The following is a 21,238-nucleotide window of genomic DNA, read 5'->3' on the forward strand; positions in this document are numbered from 1 at the left end:
GGACCAGTTGGGTGTCTATAGCTGTAACCATTCCCAATTGGAAGCCAACTGGTCTTACCATATTCCTAGTTTGGAGCAAAGCAGCTAGGAATTGAAATATCCTGCCGACTCATTGCTGACCAAATAATAAAATTCAGTGAGAATGATGATTTATTTTATTATTCTGCTAATTTATTGAGAAATGAGGTACTTCTGTAACTTTTCACAAACAATGTGATTAGGCCATAAACATGCCTCTAGGCAAGAGCTTCGAAGTAGAAATTCTTACTTTTCTATGTATCGACCAAATTTTAGAGCACAGCTCTTAGGCGCCTGTTTCCGGCTTGAGCGGCGTCGGCGTAACTGCACGGTGCATGTTGGGTAAATTTCCCTGCTAAATTTAGCGGAAATATTTCCCTGCTAAATCTAGTGAAAAAATTTAGCGGAAAATTTTCCCCTAAACAGGAGCGAGCAGGAGAGGAGGAGGGTAAGTAAGTAAGTAAGTTTATTTCCCATCAACATAGCCCCCTCCCCATACCTTCCCCTCCTCCTCCTCAAAAGCTGCACTCTAATTCGGCGTTACAAGGAAATGTAAACGGCTTTCATTTTTTGTCAGAACAGAAAGAAATGCAGCGAGGGATGCATTGTCACACTATAGCCTCAGATGCTACCCTACCATTAAACACCAAATTTCATTCACAGAGGGATTCTATTCCTTTCAACAAAACAATAACAGGGGCAGAAAAGCCAGGGTGGTTGCATTCTTGTTCTTTCATGACCTTTTTTTTTTTTTTCATTTCTCCCCACTGAAATTAATAATTTAACATTTTTGTAATATACGCCCACCATCTACTAATTAAAATTTTATAAAGGATTTTACAAAGATCTTAAAAGCAATTTTCATGGCTCACTAAGTTGATTAGTATATAATAAAGTAAGCACCTCATATTTTGTACAGATTGTGTACAACAGTGTAGACCGCATATAACGTATGTTGCGGGAGTCGCGAAAATCCGCACTATAAGCGGTACCGCGCTATAACCAAAACATCAATTTTTCAGGCCAAAATACATGCCATCAGACAACTTACCTTTGTAAAAGAATTTATTTTATGTTAGATGAAAAATAAAGCTTAGTTTGAGGAAAGTCTTTATTCCACCAGACTAGTACACTTATCTCTCAAGTGTGCCACACATTGTGAAAGAAATGAGCGACTTTTGCCTGGAGCAGCCTTTTAACGGCGTCGCGGGTTGCGGACGGACGTTACGAGCATTCAGGATTGCTAACCCTAATCACTTTTCTCTGGCGATGCGAACGCGTGAAAATTCGCATCCTTTATACGGTAAGCACCAGTAATACCTTCAACTTGAGCACAGGCATGAAATGCTCCAAATAAGAAATCCGGGCGATGTTCGAAAACACAAGTGCTTAGAAAGCACCCCAGGGGGGCTATGTTGCACGTTTTGGACTCCCAGGAGACTTGGGAGAAGGAAGTGACGTCAACGACTAGAGCGAACGCAGATTGGATGTTGACAGAAGAAAACAAAATCAACATCCAATCCGCATTTGCTGCGTTGTTGACGTCACTTCCTTCTCCCTAGTCTCCTGGGAGTCCAAAAAGCACAACATAGCCCCCCTGTAGTTGAAGTAAACAAACACGACGACACGGGCGTTTCTGCCGTCTTGAGAGTGCCGCCACAACATCGCCGGACGAGTAGCTGGATCTTCCCTTCTAGTATGTGCTGGGTTATCATAGCGACACACAGCGAAAATTCACAATCAGGGATAGCGCTTTTACGCGGAACGATGAGCTTCCACCACGCCGTCTACGTCGACGATCACAACCGACGCCATGTTTACGGATAGAAGCGGCCGGCCCGCGACCGGCATGCAACGCGCATGAACACTTCTCCTCGACCTGCGATTGGTCTGTCGTTGCGGTTGTTTCCAACTCCAACGCAGCGGAGGGACGCATGCACGTGATTGACACGTGCGTGCGTCCCTCCGTCGCTATGGCGACTGAAGCCTCTCTTTTCACTTCTCCCCGCTTCTTCGAGCAACCTCCTTGCCCCGCGAGTGCCGCTTGCGGCTCGCACCGTTATCTGGTGTCGCACAGGGAAGCGTGCTCGCTGCGCCGGTCAATCGGCGCGGTCGGCGGGCTGCTCCAGAAACCGCACTATAACCGGTATTTCCCTTCGCGCGCCTGCATTTTAAGCGGTATGTAATTACATGGAGTTCTATGGGAGGCGAACCGGTGGGTTAAAAAAGCCGCGTTATACCCGGTCCTGCACTATAAGCGGTTACATTGTGAGTGGTCTATACTGTATATATGAGAAAGCATGCAAGCTTACCCGCATGAAAGCACATGACGTCACAACTAATTTTTTTTATTAGTCAGTTCTCTCACTGTGCTAAAATTGGAACACTAATATTCTATGAGTCGAACATGACAAAGTGTGAATGCTGTATTTTAGCAAACTATGTCACACACTATAGAAGTGATGTAAATGCCAACGGATTGAGCCTTCTAGGCTATTGGCGCTTTTTTATATATATAAAAATATCTTTGTAGACTAAGGAACAAATGATTGTAAAAGTGATCGACACCATTTGAATTTGTATTTTTTAAGAGAGACAAATTCCATAAATAAAAAATCTCTATCATAAGAAAAGAAAAAAAAATTGAAAACTAAACATTTATCTTAAGCCAGCTCATTTGTGTCACATATTTGATTGCTTGTTCTTTCCCCTTCCATTCATCACACTATGATTCACTCCATGCTACTTTGGAAATTATACCAAACATGTAGAGTCACTTGTATGTGCGTTAATTTGGAAATTATACCAAACATGTAGAGTCACTTGTATGTGCGTTAATTTGGAAATTATACTAAACATATGTAGAGTCACTTGTATGTGCGTTACTTTGGAAATTATACCAAACATGTAGAGTCACTTGTATGTGCGTTAATTTGGAAATTATACTAAACATATGTAGAGTCACTTGTATGTGCGTTACTTTGGAAATTATACCAAACATGTAGAGTCACTTGTATGTGCATTAATTTGGAAATTATACTAAACATATGTAGAGTCACTTGTATGTGCGTTACTTTGGAAATTATACCAAACATGTAGAGTCACTTGTATGTGCGTTAATTTGGAAATTATACCAAACATGTAGAGTCACTTGTATGTGCGTTAATTTGGAAATTATACTAATCATATGTAGAGTCACTTGTATGTGCGTTACTTTGGAAATTATACCAAACATGTAGAGTCACTTGTATGTGCATTAATTTGGAAATTATACTAAACATATGTAGTCACTTGTATGTGCGTTACTTTGGAAATTATACCAAACATGTAGAGTCACTTGTATGTGCGTTAATTTGGAAATTATACTAAACATATGTAGAGTCACTTGTATGTGCGTTACTTCGGAAATTATACCAAACATGTAGAGTCACTTGTATGTGCGTTAATTTGGAAATTATACCAAACATGTAGAGTCACTTGTATGTGCGTTACTTTGGAAATTATACCAAACATATGTAGAGTCACTTGTAAGTGCTTACCTTGAGTCCGTTGGAGGTGGCTTCCTCCTCAAACTCCTTCTCAGCTTGAGGTGCGGTCATTTTCTCCATGTAGATGATTCCAGTGGCATATTCGCCATGGGGAGGCAGGGTCACATTCAACTCCTCCCTGCAACAAGTTAAAAAAAAAATAAAAAAAAAGTAGCAGTCGGTGCTTCTTTTAAGCATAGCAAAACGTTTGGTAAGTCAAAACCTAAAACACCAACCCTAACTTTTGTTTGAAATCAATTTGAATTGTTGCTCCCATTACATATCACAACATACAATGTAAGGGGAGTGAAATCCAATTGAAAATGTGGGTGTACACAAATAGATATAAATGTAGCATCACACTGTAGCTTTCAGGACACTCAAGAATGGAGGAAGAGGAAACTACCATATATTGACAAAAGGACAAGTGGGGTAAATCTCTTGATACTACGAGGTACATTTTATCAAAAATTATTAATACCAATTTTCATTGTTAGTAGTCTCTTTGCCTACAGACTTCAGTGTTCTAGATATGTTAGAAGGACAATACCTGCTGGGACTAGGAGATAAAAAAGAGAAAACAAAGAACTAGCACTTTCACAGCATCCTAGGAGTGTCATTCTTTCCTTATGAGTTTGACCCATGAACTGCTGGGAGACAATGGTGTGCAGTGGCCAGGATTAGCTGACCTCAGCAAGAAACAGGTAACTCATAGTGCCAGCTCTTTATACTTGCAAGTTCAGGAAATGCTAGAAGCCATGCTCCTTAGGAACAATAAAAGCCAAGTACAACAATGTAGCAATTTTCACTAGATATATAAAAGTGACTTAATGTAGTACTGGGATTTGGTGGAGTGCTCCAATCCACTGTAAGTAACTGAGCAACTGGCATCAGAAGTGAATCTTGTCTGAAGGATGCAAGGTATAAGTGTGTGACTAGACGATAAAATATTATTTGCTGGTTATTTTTTCCACGGTAGCTTGAATAAAAGGAATTCAATTTTTTTATTACCAAGCTGTTATTGTGTTTTCTAGCATTCTCAATTGTCAAATTGATCAGAAGAAAATATGAAAGACATAAATAATTGATGATAGACTTCGATTCAACTTTAATTACAGTTCAGCCTTAATTTCAATTCCACGGAACATACTCATTTATTTTGTTTCTTTCGAAAAGGCAACTGCTATGTTCCACATCTTGATCACCCTTGGTGAACCTCTCGCCTTGAAACATCACTTGCCGCGAGCTTCAAAGAGATCAGTCGAAGGATCTATTTCAACTAATTAATAGCCAGTGCATGTAACTATAAGCCTTTTCTTTACCTGATAGTGTATTCTGTTATCATAGCAATTAACAAAACTGGATGCTGACTACAGAAGAGCTGAAAAGTTTCATGTGGCACACAGACACACAAAATGGACGCATCTCCACGTGGTGAATGATGTAGATTGGGGCGAAGCTCTGTTGCCATAGCAACCTCCGAACTCGGTGTGAGACTGGATGGAAGTGTGTGAATCGCCCTTTGCAGTGACGCTTAGAAGAGTGATGTGGCAGTCGTTTCAATCCCGTCGTCACTATCTTGGCAATGTGTCCTTGGTGGATGCACCGACGACACAAATGACCACGCGACTGAAACCACTACACTTTAATCTTCTAAGCGTCATTGTGGGCGGGGCTTGGGGCACTTTCTTTGCTCTTCATTTTTAAATCGTACCAGAAAATGCGCAATTTGATAGATTAACATTTAAAAAAGTATTACATCTTTTTTTTTATTTATCTGGCCTCCAATAGTAATTACCGTCAATACCGCAATTCCCTAGTGAAAAATTGTATTTGAGAAATTTCTTGCTACAATGAACGTGTCTGACCAAATAAGATCATATAGGAACCACACAAGAGTAGATAAGAAGTTGCAAGAAACTGATCATGTTTCTAATTACTTCTTATATAATCTTATAGTGTTCTTATATGTCCTCATAAGGTTTTTATATGATCTTATCTAAGCATACGAACTTACTGGACCAAAAATGTCTTACACATATAAGATTTTTCCCTGGGGTTGTATGATGACCCCTAAGATTAATAATTAAAAAGTTAATCAACAAGTTTTAGTTAATCAGCCAACTTACCATGACGATTATTCCCTCATTTAATGTCCGCCAGGCGCGACAGATACATGGTAGAGACGGCACTCATATAACTTTCAACCTTTTTAAAAAATATCTCTTTGAATTAAAGTAAAGCAACCTGTATTATGGTACCGTTACAAGTGCATTTCAAGCTCTTTTCTGAGCGCCTAGCGAACTAATCATTTGAGTCACGCTACGAGTTCTTTTAGGTCAGATGCATATGAATCTTACTCGTTTTCAGCTCAAGAACAGTAGTAAAAGAAATCCAGCTCCTCGCAGAGATCTACTAATATCCCCTTTTGTGTTGAGAATTGAGATATATGTAGGTACACTTCAGATTAAATATGTCAGGGATCAAGACATACAGTTTTCAAACTCCAAAAGCGTCATTTGTTCCTCCGACAACATAATCTTGTCAGATCTACTTCGGTATGAACAATGCGCAAAACTTACTCTTTTTTCTTGTCTTGCAAGTTTAGATAAAATTTTAAAAGTGTCTGTATAGACCTTTGTAAAGATTGCCTCTTTGTCTGCTGGGCTGTGGAACGCCTTCTGAGCATGCGCTGTTGATCTGCTGTGTGACTTTTTTTTGCCCGTGTGATAAGCGATGCGAAGGTCTGTATGCGTGGCGTGGCACGAAGTCAAGTCTAGACAAGACTTAATCCAAGCTCTGCAAACTGCAAGTTTCACTCGCATTTTCGCCTCTTGGGGACTCATGTGGAACACTCCGTAGGTCCATAAGAGCACTAAAACAAACATTATCGATGTGCTCCATTTGCTTCAAGTATTATATTGCTGCCCGCAGAGCCGAGAAGGCAACGCTTGGTCACGGTCTTCTAGAAGATTCCCGGTCATTCTCGCAGCAGACGTAACTTTCCCTCTGCTTTGTTATTCTTGAAAGTGCCAGTTCATCCTCGCCCCGAGCGCGCGACGCTCGAACCTTCTTTGCCGAACTTTCGAGATAGTGACGCAGGGTAGATAAGCAGCTGCCCGCGACCTTGTCGAGTCAGTCCCAGTCTCGCTAGCGCTCTGTAGTGCCGCCGAATCGCCGCCCGCTTTTCTGCTGCCCCGACGCTCTTTCGTTACTTATTTTTGGTTGGCACAAGTTCGCCCATTAAATCTTTATTTTCAGTTCACTGTTCGGCTTTTCGCCACCTTCATTCGTGACAATATGCTTATAAGCTTTCTATATTTCACTGTGGATAATTGTTCAATTACTGTTACACAATATAAATGTTCTGCTTTAAAAACCGAATTCTTATTTTTCCCATTACGAAAATACTGAGTCAATTAAAAATATTAAATTTTCCATTGCATACTACCGTGGGAATGAGAATAAATTCGAGCTCTATCAGTGCTCCCTTCACTCCTATAGGCCATGCCTTGTCCACTTGTTTACACCTGTTTTGGCATTCGAAACATGTTTGCCTTTATAAGTAAATTAACCACAGAGTAGGATCTTCAATTGTGTATACGGAAAATTTGGCTTCTTAATATGCAGTAACGGAAATATAGCGAGACCATTTCTCCAAACTTCTGTTTTGTTTTGTTTTTTAATTCAAATTTACCATTAAGATTACTTACATTTTCTTCTATCAAGGACATTTTCATACCTTCACTACCTATACAACATAAATGAATAAGTGAACAACGGCGGCACGGCGTCCAGGAACTCACTTGAGCTTCTTGCGATAGAAGTTGTCTGGAATGGACATCATGACTCCAGCTCCGTCTCCGGTGTTGTTGTCGCAGGCACAGGCTCCGCGGTGCTCCATGCGACGGGACATGGTCTCCGCATCTTGGATGAGCTGCGGGAAACAATAAACGCTTCAGAAAACGCCAGCGCTTCCAGCGAAGCACTGTGGTAATTGTGAGTACTCCCAGCTGACTTCGTTCGAGGATGCAAGGAGAATTAAGAAAAACCGCGTGCTGCTAAGTTTAAGGACAAGGTACCATGTCATGTCAAAAAGATAATTTTTGTGATTTACAGGTTTACATGCCACACTATCTAAGGTCATCAGTGTGCCCCAGACGAGGACTGAGGATCAATTCATACCTAAAAGCATTGGCATGCCTCAGATGAGGATTCGGATAAAATCCTACCACCCGAGAGCCTTTTAAAGTGCAACGGAAATCTCTGTTACGCGGTACCTTTCCTTGACACAGCGAAATGGATGCCGCGTAGCGGCAACATTAAGTAGTTTCAAAAGGAGGTACTTCCACCATGGCCTTCTGCTTTTGCTACCCGATTCTCGCAGGCAAGACAATTGCACGAGCTTGCTAATCAAGCACGTGCTGTTGCAATTTATCTTCATACCTTGATAGGTAGCTTGTGCTGTTGCAGTTCATCCTGTTAATCAACGGCGTCGTAAAAAGGAATGAACGAAGACGCACAAATAGCTAAATGATGCTTCATTTTATTCATCCGAAGGCCAAAAAAAAAAAAAAAGGATGCCAAATCAATTTGGTTTTGTTTTGTTTTAAAGCTCGGACTCAAAATAACAAAAAAAAAAAAAAAAGGAGTAGATTTATAAAACTTGGATCGGCACAACCGCCGCCACAGCCAGAGGGAAATGCAAATAAATGCTGAGAAACCGCCCGATTTTCATTTGATAATGAAAAGGAGTATATTAGACCCCTATAAGCATTTAATACCACGCACTCTCGCCTAAGAATGGGCATGCAGGCCCATCCTCACACCTCCGATAGACTGCCAAACGCTTAATTTAGGCGAGGATCAAATGTCTTGCCACTCACCTACAATTAAAAAAAATAAGAATATATTGACACAAACAAATGGGACAAAACTGTAAATATTGCGTAAACACTATTCACGAAACCCACACCTTTAGTCGGCGGAAATAGAGAATATACCCTAGGGCGGGAAGACAGCCCAATAGGCAGAAGTCCAGATTCGGTACGTGCCAAACTTTCGCAGGAAAATTCTTCAAAGATTTGGCCAAAATTTTGCAGACATTTGCGCACGTGTATATGTCGCGCTGACCGCTGACTCTTCGCACGAACATCAGAAAAAGCGAACTACGGGACGGCTCAGCATTGTGGCAGGCTTGTTATGCTGTGGACCGCACTTTGCGTTTCCATTCGGCCATTGAGCATCACACTTTGCAACGACGGCCGCATTGCCGTGTAGTCGAACGCAAACGCAAATTGCAGTTTAAGGCAAAGTACAAAATAAGGCATAATGATAAGGCATTGTAACAGCATATTTTTTAACAGCTTGTAAGTGTATAACTTAACGTCAGTGCTTAGTCTTGGGAGCCGTAAATCTAGAAAAAAATTGATGCAGTGCACTGTGCAAGTGACAAGGGATATTAACAATAAACGTCGCGAAAGTATGTAGTACGCACACCATATCATGGAGGACAAAATGACCTAAAACAATCCCGAATATTATATATATATATATATATATAGTCAAATCTCGTTAAATCAAACTCAAAGGGGACCGAAAATTTGTTTGAATAAAGCAAATTTTGAATTATCGGGAGTATTCCCCCATCGAGGCACATAGGATGGGACCTGCAAGTTACTTTGAATTATGCGCAAGTTCTAATTAAGAGAGTTTGAATTAACGATATTCGACTGTATAGCGTAATTGCGTTTGCCAATTTTTGAGAGAGCTGTGGTAGGAACTAGGAATGGAACGCGAGTTTGAGGTCCCACTGTTCGGGCTACTTGACAAATCGAAAGATAATAGAGCTTCGGGGAGCCGCAGACGGGGAAAAATGCCGGATCGAGTGTTTCAGCTCATATCGTCCGCGGGGTCTACACCTCACGCCGAATACAAAAGCACACGTACTAACAATACGAATATAATCGCAGCCTCTTCAAATGGAAGCCTCGAGCGAGCCACACGCAGCGAACTTGGAGGTGCACGGCGCCGATGAAGCGGCACCCCACATTGGCGTAGCGTGACTACGTCTTTCGAAAGAAGTAACTTCACGTAGTTTCAGCAATAAACGGAGGACTCCGCACACTTGCCGCGTGGGATTTAGACTACGAACAACGATGAAAGGATTTTTAGACCGGCTACTGCTCTGACGTATTTCTACCCCATTAACTATAACCCCCCTCCCCCTCCTCTTCCTCCCCCCCCCCCCCCCCCCCCCAAAAAAAAAAAAATTATGTTTACAATGTGAGTCAAGAAACCAACGGTAGGATTTGTGGATGTAGACAAGCAACTAAGCTGGAAACAACGTTGCGGCAATGTCGGTGGCGCGCGCCCGTTTGCGCCGCAATCAGGTCTGTAAAGGGTGCTCTGCCGCAAACGCCGCAGCACTGCGGTGAAACAGTGAGGACGATGTGTTTAAGACGCGCATTGCAACACTGAAGGGGAAGCTGTTAATTCAGAGACGCCTACCTTGTGCGAGGGCGTCCCCTCGATGCTGACGATGAAGCCCACCCCGCAGGCCTCCCTCTCCTGCTCGGGGCTGTACAGGCCTCTGGCCGGGGGAAGACCGCACGAACAGGCCGCCATGCCGGCAGCCGCCGCTCCCCGGGCTCCGCCTCCGCTGCTGGTTCCGCCGACGACGGCCACAACCGAGTCAGAGCCTGGCAACAATGCAGAAAAGGCGGGAAAACTTATCATGCGACGTCCCGTGTTTTCTGTGAACCGCTTCAAACTGAAGCAAAAGAATATTCGCGTGTATTTTTCTTCCGTTTCTCTTGAGAAGAGAGGGTAAGTTCAGACCGACTCTGCCCCGTATTGAACTTAAAGACACAGTGCAAGGTTTTACCAACTCGCGAATCTTGCTTTGTCATGAGAGGCGTCACCATGGCATCGCCTGATTCCGACGACCAAATGAGTTAAAAGGGCCTGTCCAGCCTAAAAGGGAAGTAGTTAGTTTCGCATAAAAACCTAGTGGCAGGCACCAGGACCTCCTCGTGGAAGCGTTCACGAAATTTCAGCTCACGATTTGAGGAATAAAGCATATAAAACGCTTGTCCCGTATTGCAACTCCCTCGATAAACAAGCCGTGGCGTAACGGGATCAGGATGCCGTCTTCTTAGGGCACTCCCCTCTCCGCCCTCCTTAAAGAGAGGCTGAACCGAAATTCGAATTTCACAAGATAAGCTTGCAGAAGTGTTCAACGGGGCTCCATTAACCACGAAACATCACTCCTACAGCCATATCTCGAGCGGATGGCCGTATTTCTGGAAAATGAATGAGGGGGAATGTTGACGTCATCTTATCGCAGAAGAGTTGAGCAGAAGGAGAAATGGCCTCGCTCCCCCTTCCCTCTCCGCGCCCTCGCGGAGTCAAAGCGAAAAGTGGAGGAAATGAGAATCGCGAGGTCACGCGTCTTTTCGGCCTTGTGCGACCGCGCTCTTCTTTTACAAAAATACGATGATCCATTAGAGATACCGCTTTATGAGTGACGTCTTGGGATTTATAGCGTCCCGCCTATCGATTCTGCGTTGTTTCCTGAAATTCGATTTTCGGTTCAGCATCCCTTTAACATCTAAACATTGCCTCTTTCACACCTCTTGACAGGAATAAGCTTCTGAGGCTCGATGTTGCAGGAAGGAAAACGAAAAGGGCGTGACGTCACGATTAGTGGCTCTGGTATCCTGTTACGTCAGAGGTTTCGTGACGAAACGAAAATCTGTGTATCAAAATCTGAGCTTCTCAAAGTGATGTCCCGATGAAATCTTCGTTTCTTTATCTTTGATAATTTGGCAGCGTAATTGAAGGCACCTTAAAATTGCGCGAGGCGTGAATACCTGCGCTCGCTATCTTTAGACTAGAGAGGCTCTTAAATTATGACGACGGCCTTCCAGAGACTTGCCATCTTTCTTCATTAAAATGGAAAAATGGGCTAGTTGGTATACATGATTCTTAAAACATGTGAAAGTACTGGTTGTTGGGTATAGTTGGTGATGACGTTTTGAACCATGGTTAAAGGGGCACTGACACATCAAAATCATTTTTTCATCCGAAACGAGTGAAAACGATTCTAAGACATCACCCTCAAAATTCGAAACTTGGAAATTCAGTATTTGTGAAGTAAAAAAAAACAATTTCCAAATGCCGAATTCGATGTTCCCGCGCGATCCGCGCCGGTGCGTTGACGTCAAATTATATTGCGGAGTCGTGAGAGTCCACTTTCGTTCACGACTCCGTGCTGTTGCCATCGCGACCTAAAGCGAGGAGGAAAGGAGCGAGCGCCGGTGGACCGAAAAAAAAAAAAAAAACGGTTTTGAGCAGTGCCGCCTGTTTTCCGAGGGAGGATACAAATCCAGGAGGCGGCACCTCAACGGACTCCGATTTTTGGTATTTCAAAAAAAAAAAAAAAAAAAAAAAGGGCCGTAGTGCGTTCGCAATTGCGTTAAAAAACATGTTTTACAATTGCCGTTAGTAAACGTTATAGAAATGTCGCCTATAAAGCTTTTAAATTTCACGATTTTTGACGTCACGAATCAAAAGAAGCGAGGAGCGGCAGAGGAGGGCGCCAATAATAAAAAGGCGCGCGCGCGCGTGAAAAACTTTTTTTCGCGATGCGTTTCCTCTTTTTTTTTCTTTTTTTTTTCGGGTCTATGGCTACAGCCTGCATCGTTTTAGACAACGAAAAAAAAAAATACGACCCTTGAGGTGTCAGTGCCTCTTTAAAAGCGCCAAAAAGACGAACACAAAAGAGAAGACCGACATACATAAGTATTTATTTATTTATTTATTTATTTATACTGTTAGCCCTATCACAGGGCCATTACAGGAGTGGAAGGTACAAACGATAAAAAGCAAAAAGATACAAGATGTAAATACACACAGTTCTCGCATTTCGCTTGGTCTCATAAAAAATGCCGACACTTCATAGATAACTTCCCGTGCTGGCACGTAATCAAGACGATACACACGATACTCATTCAGTTACTCGCACATATCAAAACGTTTTCAATGCAGTGAAGGAAGGTCGTAATGGATGATGATGTCACCGTTTCATTCGACAGTTTATTCCATTCCCTGACGGCTCTTGGGAAAAAACTAAATTTAATGGAATCGTTTTTCACAGAATATTCTCTTATGTATAGACTATGCCGGTGCCTTGATTTTTCGTCTTTAAGAACTTGGAAATAATTATCTTTGTTTATCTTTACATATTCATTAATAACTAAGAAAATACATTTTAATCTCTCAAAATGCGTCCTAGACTCGAGGGTTGGAAGGTTAGCCATTTGACAGAGCTCAGTAGGAGAATGATCGCGCCGGTATTTGTTATAAATGAACCTAGCAGCTAAGCGCTGAACTTTTTCTAATTTAAATACATTAATGACAGTATGTGGATCCCATGCTATTTTGGCGTACTCTATGACTGGCCTGACAAGGGTTTTATAGGCGAGGTTTTTCACTTCCGGTGAGGCATACGACAAGTTTCTTCTTAGGTACCATAGCGATCTATTGGCTTTTGTAGACACTATGTCTATATAAGCATTCCAACGTAAATCTGAAGTGAATGTTAAGCCTAAGTACTTGTGCTCAGTTACCCTTGCGAGTTCATGCTCGTTGATACAGTAGTCGTACCTCAGAAATTGTTTTTTCCTGGTAACTCTCATAAAGACTGATTTTCCTGGATTTAAAACCATTTGCCAATCTTGACACCATTTGTTAATATTTTGTAGATTTCTATTTAATTCGGCCTGATCATCGGGTGTTCTTATTTCATTACATATCACGCAGTCATCTGCGAACAATCGTATTGGCACGTTAATTACATTGTGGAGGTCATTTATAAAGATTAGAAATAACAGCGGACCCAAAACACTTCTCTGAGGCACCCCAGAAAGCACTGGAGCAAAACTTGATGTACGACCACCGGTTTCAACAAACTGCACTCGAGAATGTTCTTCTATCTTCTTTTTATTCAAATACAGTCGTGAGTAGCTCCAGTGTTACTCTTCCCTCTTGTGCTCGTCTTTGTAGCGCTTTTAACCACGGTTTAAAAACGTTCTTAAAACAATAGGCGTTTTCTGTGTGTCTGTCTCCTTTCGCCCCCGTTTTACGGCGCATGAATTGTTTCATAACTCCATTGTAAATGTGGTGGTGGGTGAGGAATGTCACCCAGCTTTAGCCACATTTCTCACCCACGCTCACCTACGCCCAATAATGGACATCCGTGGTCTTTTTCTCGGTTCACCAGAATACATGGTGCGATTAGAACGATTGACACAACCATGAAGTGCTGAATTGAGCTGGGATATATCGATCTACTAAAACACGCAGCTTCAAACTTCGCTCCATATGCAAATTGGCCAATTCCATCAATCCCCCACCCCACCAACCGAATAACAAAAGAAAAATCAACAGTAACACGATCTTTCATTTACTGAGTCTACTCCATTCCTTAGACGTGCGGGTCCGCGTGGCGAAGACGGGACGTTTCCGCAACGATCGCGTTCCTGAACGACGAGTGCACGTCACAGGCTGAGGGCTTGTTTTGCCCAACTGTTAAACAACGTGCCCCGCCAAAAAAAAAAGAATACAACTGATTTTTTGAGCTTTTTGATGAAAAAATGGAACCTTTTCCCGCTAGCCTACACCATTCACCTCCACGCATTCGTGGGCTTCGTCGGCCGCCATTTTCCCATTGAAAATTTTCGAAATTCGTGTCTAGTTTTTAAGATAAAAAAACTGCAAGCTCTGAAGCCTTGGCATCTGGTCCGCACCACTAGTGATACGTTTTGCGCAGATACTGAGCATTCGGAAATGTGAAACTTATTTTTCAAGACAATTTTCTTTTTTGTGGGAACATTTTGTATTTGGCTTCATTCGATGGTCAAAGGTGCCAGACGTTGCGCTCGACCAACTCCAATTAAAAAAAAAAAAAAATCATGGCCTTTTGCCGCAATGTTTGCAGTGATGCCGTGAAATATTTTGACGAAAAAAATTTTGATGGCGTGAGCGCGGTTTTAATTCTTTTTTTTTAAACAGCGTGAAACTAGGCATCATTCAATAATTAATGAAAAATCTGCTTTTTCATGAAACATCAACAAACTATTTTTATTAAATTTGCACGAATTTCGACTAACAATGCGGTTGGGCTTGTCCAGTTTTGTTTAGACTAAATATTAAAAAAACACCTTTTCTTTATATTTTAACGTTTTTGTTATTTTATTAAACAAATATGTATTTACTCCCGGGAATTATAACTACTTTTTACCGGCTGCCCCCTGTAGGTATATAATCTATAAAAAAAATGTTTAAAACCGCTCAATAAAATATCTTAAAGTAAAAAAAAAAAAAATCCTGAAGTTGCAAAAAGTGCGTTTTGACGCATAAACAGCCGTTTATTTCACCCTGAGGTGGTCCAAGTAAAAATACAACATATGATGGGTTTGGAAGAAAAATCGATTGTCTTTTGATTCTGAAAGTTTAATCAGAGTAATTTTTGTTTAAAGCGAGAAAACAATTTTTGAAGTTGAACTCTCGCACCACTACCCGGCGTCGCTTCTTAACGCCTCTTCGCCGCACAGCACGCCACCTGCGACGATAGATGACACGATGAGGTCCAAAGAAAGAACGGAGTTTTCTGCCGCTTTCCCTTGTCCGTCTTTCCGGCTGCAAGGGAAGGAACGGCGGGTGTCGTGCAATAATCGGAGGTGCACCGCGAGTCCGTAGCCATATAGCAGGCCCGTTGTGCCCTTCGTACCCGAGGGCGGCTCCTCACACTCCGAAACGCTATGCCTAATCGACGGGCGGCATCAGCTGATGTGGACTTCTCCATGCCATGTCAAAGGTTCCTAAAATAAAATTAATGGCGCTTCACCGTAATGTTAGCAGTGCCTCTCTAAAACTATTTTTGAACAAAACAAATTTCATGGGGTGATGGCGGTTTGAACTCGTAAAAAGGGAGTGAAACTAGGAGTCATTTAATAATTGATAAGAAGTATTTTTTCTTTTTTTCTTTTACGGAACACCGGAATATTTCTGCCTAAAAACCATACGGTATTTGGATTGCTATGTAATAAGGATCATGAAAGTTGATATGCTCGAAGCAATTAAAAAAAAAAAAAAGAAATGCATGAGCATTTTAGCTTTTTTTTTTTTTGTTTTGTTACAAACTACGTCTTTGCTGCAAGCGACTGTAAAAATTCTTATTAACAACCCTGTAGGTATACTGTACACAACAAAGGTTTCATGCCGTACAACTAAATATCTTACAAAAAAAAAAAAAAAAATAGAGAAAAATAAATTTGTGCAAAATGGCGTTTTGCCGTTTCAAGAGCCGTCAATTCTGCCTTGAGGGCAGAATTGACGGCTCTTGCAATATTTTGAAGTTGAGCTATCGCGCCGCAGCCTGGCGTCGTTTCTTACGCCTCTTCTTTGCACAGCACGCCACCGTAGAGCCCGGCAAAGCGTGCGACGGTGTCACGGTGCGCGCACGCAGGTAGAAAGCAGGACCTCGAGTTGTCGGGTACATCTTGATGGGAAGAGCCTTTTTTCCACTCTTGCTGCTTTATGGCTTTTACTATTTCGACTGTTTTGCGCGGCGGTGTCTTCCTGCGGTCTTCGACTGTCTTGATATCAGCAGATGCTTAGCGCTGCCGGGTCAGAGCATCCACTAGTAAGCTATGGCTGTTTCTTATGTACACCATCGCAATCACTCTCTCTTGTCAACGTCAGGACAGATATAAACAGCAACACAAGAGCCCCGTGAACGGGCAATCTCAAACGACGAGGCGATGTGGTGTTAACGAATGCGCGCCGTTGGAGGCTCACACTCGTTTGTGTCTAAATCGGCTTTGAAACAGCAAATTCTTGTGTCGCTGAATAGTTCCGCTTTTCACCGCAGTATGCGTGACGGCTATATTTCGCGGCGATATTATCGCATTTCCCTTTTAGGAGAAGCCCACGTCAACTGATGCCGCCCATCGATTAGGCATCGCGTTTCGGAGTGTGCACATGAGGAGCCGCCCTCGGGTACAAAGGGCACAACGGGCCTGCAATTGGATTCGCGGCACCTCCGATTATTGCACGACACCCGCCGTTTCTTCCGTTGCAGCCGGAAAGACGGACGAGGGGAAGCGGCAGAAAACTCCGTTCTTTCTTTGGACCTAATCGTGTCAGCTACCGTCGCAGGTGGCGTGCTGTGCGGCGAGGAGGTGTTATGAAGCGACGCCGGGTGGTGATGCGAGAGTTCAACTTCAAAAATTGTTTTCTCGCTTTAAACAAAAATTACTTTGTTAAACTTTCAAAATCAAAAGACATTCGATTGTTCTTCCAAATCCATAATATTTTGTATTTTTACTTAGACTACCTCAGGGTGAAAAAGACGGCTGTTTATGCGTCAAAACGCACTTTTTTGGAACTTCAGGATTTTGTTTTACTGCGAGATATTTAGTTGAGCGGTTTTAAACATTTCTTATAGATGATATACCTATAGGGCAGCCGGCAAAAAAATTGTATTAGGTGCCGGGAGCAATTAGATATTTTTTTAATAAAATAACAAAAATGCAAAAAATTAAAAAAATTGTGTTTTTTAAAAAAATATTTAATGTAAACAAAACTAACTGCACAAGCCCAACCACATTTGAAGTCAAAAGCCGTGCAAATTGAAAAAAAAAAATATTGTTGGGTGTTTCATAAAAAAAATCTGATTTTTCATCAATTATTGAGTGATAACTAGTTTCACGCTGTTTCTAAAAGTTAAAACCGCGCTCACGTCATCAAAAAATTTTCTTCTACGGACAATATAAGCAAAATATTAATTGGGATGTCTTCTAGCACCATAATAAATCGCCTGCCATGTTTTGTGTTGTTTAAAAGATTTTTTTTTTTTTTTGCGTTGCTTAGCGCAAAAGGGTTGTTCCATGTCAAACGTCCCAAACGTTGCGCCCTCAAAAAAAAAAAAAAAAAAAAAAAAAAATTTTTTTTTTTGACAGGCGATTTTTTATTTTAATTGATATTTTGCTACAGCGTCACGTATATGTTTTTAATAAAGTTAGAAAACGCAACTGCTCGAAACCGAAACTGGACTGGGGAAGGAGAAGGAATATAAAAGAGGAGAAAGTTACAAAAAGTCACGTGACCGTGCAACCTTTTTTTCAATCAATGTATTTGCAACTTGATAGAAGCCACAATAAATTGATGTCACATTTTCAGTCTATCTTTAGTCTTGAGTGTGTGCCTTCCATGACCCACGAGTTTGATTATCTTCGGTGGTTGTGTCTAAACCAGAGAAAACGGCACGTGACCACAAAGAAGAGAGTGAGCGGGACTCAAAACGGCCGGTTCTCGATCGGCTGTTTTCGGACGGAAAGAAAACAAATTTCGAGCCATAAATTGTGTTCTGGGTAGTTGGGCTCTCCTATGTCATGTACAAATAAAAACCTTGGCGAGCCTAAGTACCCTGCCAGTGTCCTTTTAAAGGGACGAGACAAGCATCGTCGGAGGACGGCGCGAGCGCTACGGTAGAGAGGTAATTGAGGCCCTTAAAAATAACCTCCAGTCGGAACGTTGCGACGTCTGTCGAAGCCAGAACTCGCATTCTTGAGACCGGGTTTTTCCGGGAACGAGTTCCACCCAGTTGGGCAATAGGTTCACGTTTATATTTTCTTTCGCCTTGAACTCAATTTTGTAGGTTTCGTATTCGAGCTTTCCCTACCCCCCCCCCCCCCCCCCTTTTTTTTTTTTTTAGATACACAACTAATCTGGTTATTCGTTTCATTCAATACCAGACTATAAGATTTTTTGTTTTGTTTTTTACATAACTTCTTTTGGTGTGGACGCATTTCTTCAGACGACGTACTCATATTTGCAATAGAAGCAAAAATCGTTTCTCGTCGGTTATCGAGCTGTTCTAACCTCCCTGACGACTTCATCTCTGTCCTTACAGCTTGCGAAAGTAAAGAAAGGAGTTGGTGCCAGCTCACGAGAGGATTTTGGACCAGATTACCTGTCGAGTTCCCAATGAACAGGATCGTCTTGGTCGAGAACGAATGACCGGCGAAATGTGGCTCTCGTAAGTGTAATAAAATAGCGAGGATGAGCGAAATGAAGACCTTAAAATTGCAACGACATTTCGAAATCTTGTGCTACTGTCTGAAACGTTCGCAGCCTTCTTACCGATAATTTAGACAGTGTCCACCGGCACCGTGCTGCACAGCGCAGACATCCGTCATGACGTCATAATACAAGCATAAAGATGGCGGTCCCACTTGAGTCATGCGCCAAGGAAGAGCAGAGCTTCGTCACGCGTTCTTTAGGTATAGGGAGTGAAAACATTTGAAATGAATCGTCAAATGAAGTTGCTGTACGCTGACGCTCGCCTATCACTCCAGCAGGTGTACGAATGGACCAGGAAGTTGCAGAATGGCGTGAGTTTTGTGACAGACTTTCCTCGATGGGGTGCAGACACGCCAAGTGGTGGCACCAGATCCCATTGCTGCAGTTGAAGGTATCGTAATGGAAAATTGCCGGGTGACGGTTGAAGCAATACCCACATTTGTGAACGTCAGTCGCGGTTTTCGCTCCGAGTGATTACCACATTGTGGCCCACTAGAGGAGGCAAGGGAAGAACATTTATCTTTCGATGAGCAGGGTGCAACAGGAGTTGCATAAAAGGACTTGGCACGCGACCGGACCTTTTTTTTTAACGTGAATTTACGCATTTGTTGAGCGCTGGAACACCTGCACTGCGCAGAATGGAGATTACGTTGAAGAATAATAGAGATACGTACCACGTTCGTTCACTAAATTTCGAGGAAACAAAATTATTCAATGTTTACACCTGACTAACCCTTGCACATTGCTTTTATACAGAAATGCATCGAGATAAGCGGCAGTTATACTGTGAGAGGTCGAATGAGTAAGCCCTCAAAAAATTACCGGAGTACTTTCCTTATTACCCTAGAATTAACCGAACTTCCAGGCTTGTCGACGTGTTCATATTTTTCTAGCCACTGTTACACATTCTGTCGCTCTCTACCGACCTTCTTCTGAGATTTTCTGGAGCCGAGTTCTGCAGGTGTGAAATAAATGGTGTCGCAAACTGAACCCCGTTCGCAAATATCCACCTTAGTCTCCCCAGTATTTTAACTTTTTTCTACTGCTTGGGTGCCGTTATTTCTTTTTTTTTAGATTGATAGGATGCGTGCTTATTTGATGAGTACGTCCTAAAATAAATACCTTTTTGATCTGAACAGTTTCCCGAAAATTATATTCTTGTGTTTCAGAATTGCTTCAATCACATTTCCATCGGCGTCGGTGGGTCGTGCACAATTCGTAGTTATAATGCAAAACCGGAAGTCATTGCTAGCTATGTTGACTAATATAATATTATTACAGCATCAGTTAACGAATGCCAACTAATAGGTATTACGCAAAATCTAGTTTTTCGTGTAATACCTCAAGAACGTAGAATCAAGTAAAAATGGGGAAATTTCTTTTATAATTGAGGTATATTTCAGCAGTGTAGTAATGTGAGCAGTGGTGCTCGTGTTTGTGTTTTCGCGTTTCTTTTTTATACCTATAATGCCGTTTTTCTAACAAAATATGTCGGGCGTCGGGACCTCGTCGAGCTACGTCAAGGCTTCCTAATTTCTTTTTTTAAGTAAAAACTAAAAATGAAATTATTATTTTTTTACTTAGGTGTGCCAACACAAGGACCAATAGATATTTTCGGACACTCTAATAAACATTGATTGATTGATCGATTCCTTGATTGATTGATTACTGTAATTTCCCTTTTGCTTGTGTGTGTGTTTTTTTGTTGAAGTGTGATTAAAATAATTATTATTACTATTATAGAGAACTATATCGGAATGGAATTAACTGCCGTCTGATATTGTATCAGCTAACAGTTACTCTTTTATTAGCCTTATTAATGCAATGCAAGTTTCTGTGTTAAGTACATCATTGGTTTTTTCGTAATATTGCTATTGTGTGCTGGTGTGAATCATGTTTATTGATGTTGTTGGAAATTGCTGATGTGTGCTGTTATGTGACTTTCCAATTTATAATGATATATGTGAATCATGTAACCCACTCCTCTGCTGTAATGCTCCGGCGCTGCAGAGAATAAGTAAATAATAATAAGTAAATAATAATAATAAAAATAATAATAATAAATAAATGATTTCCTAACAAGCACCTAACAGCTGGGCACGAAAAGTTTGTAAAGATAAAAAAAAATGGACCAGAGAACAGTAGAGAAGAGCAAGTAATGAAAATAATCGAGACTGGATTTCCGTGAATAATTTGATTGAGTGCGAACACGACACGGTCTAGAGACGCGTGGCGAAGCAGCGTGGAGTGCAAATGGGGAGCTGAGCGGGCGGCACGAAAAAAGACCGGCGCTCCGTGCCAACAAGACCGACGCTGCCGATGCGTCGTCGCACTTCAGCCTCGGCGGAATTTCGGAGAGGAAGAGGAGGCATCGCCCACGTGGCTGTGGCAGCGCCGACAAGCGACCGCTTTGGAAGCGGGCGTACTGTAGTGTCGTATGCGACACCGAGGCGAGAACACACAGAAATAAGATGCCTGTAAGCAAGCCTGTCTCCAAAAGATGATCAATGAACACCCAGCAGAGCGCGCATGCAAAACAACGC

At 42.0% G+C, this 21,238-nt stretch overlaps 1 protein-coding gene across 2 annotated transcripts in view; it reads right to left on the minus strand.

Annotated features, from left to right (window-relative positions):
* LOC120849612 (glutamate synthase [NADH]) overlaps positions 1-21,238 on the minus strand; it is a 187,408-nt gene that overhangs the window by 106,418 nt on the left and 59,752 nt on the right. For both annotated transcript variants that reach the window (XM_042292012.1, XM_040221857.3), the window contains exons 2-4: positions 10,056-10,246; positions 7,352-7,482; positions 3,558-3,684 (exon numbers count right to left, since the gene is read on the minus strand). In XM_042292012.1, the coding sequence (XP_042147946.1) occupies positions 3,558-3,684; positions 7,352-7,482; positions 10,056-10,172 (375 nt within the window). In that variant the 5' untranslated portion in view covers positions 10,173-10,246. The remainder of the gene's footprint in view (positions 1-3,557; positions 3,685-7,351; positions 7,483-10,055; positions 10,247-21,238) is intronic.

Source organism: Ixodes scapularis, unplaced genomic scaffold (assembly GCF_016920785.2).
Source record: "Ixodes scapularis isolate PalLabHiFi unplaced genomic scaffold, ASM1692078v2 PGA_scaffold2__306_contigs__length_199485367, whole genome shotgun sequence".
Taxonomy (NCBI): domain Eukaryota; kingdom Metazoa; phylum Arthropoda; class Arachnida; order Ixodida; family Ixodidae; genus Ixodes; species Ixodes scapularis.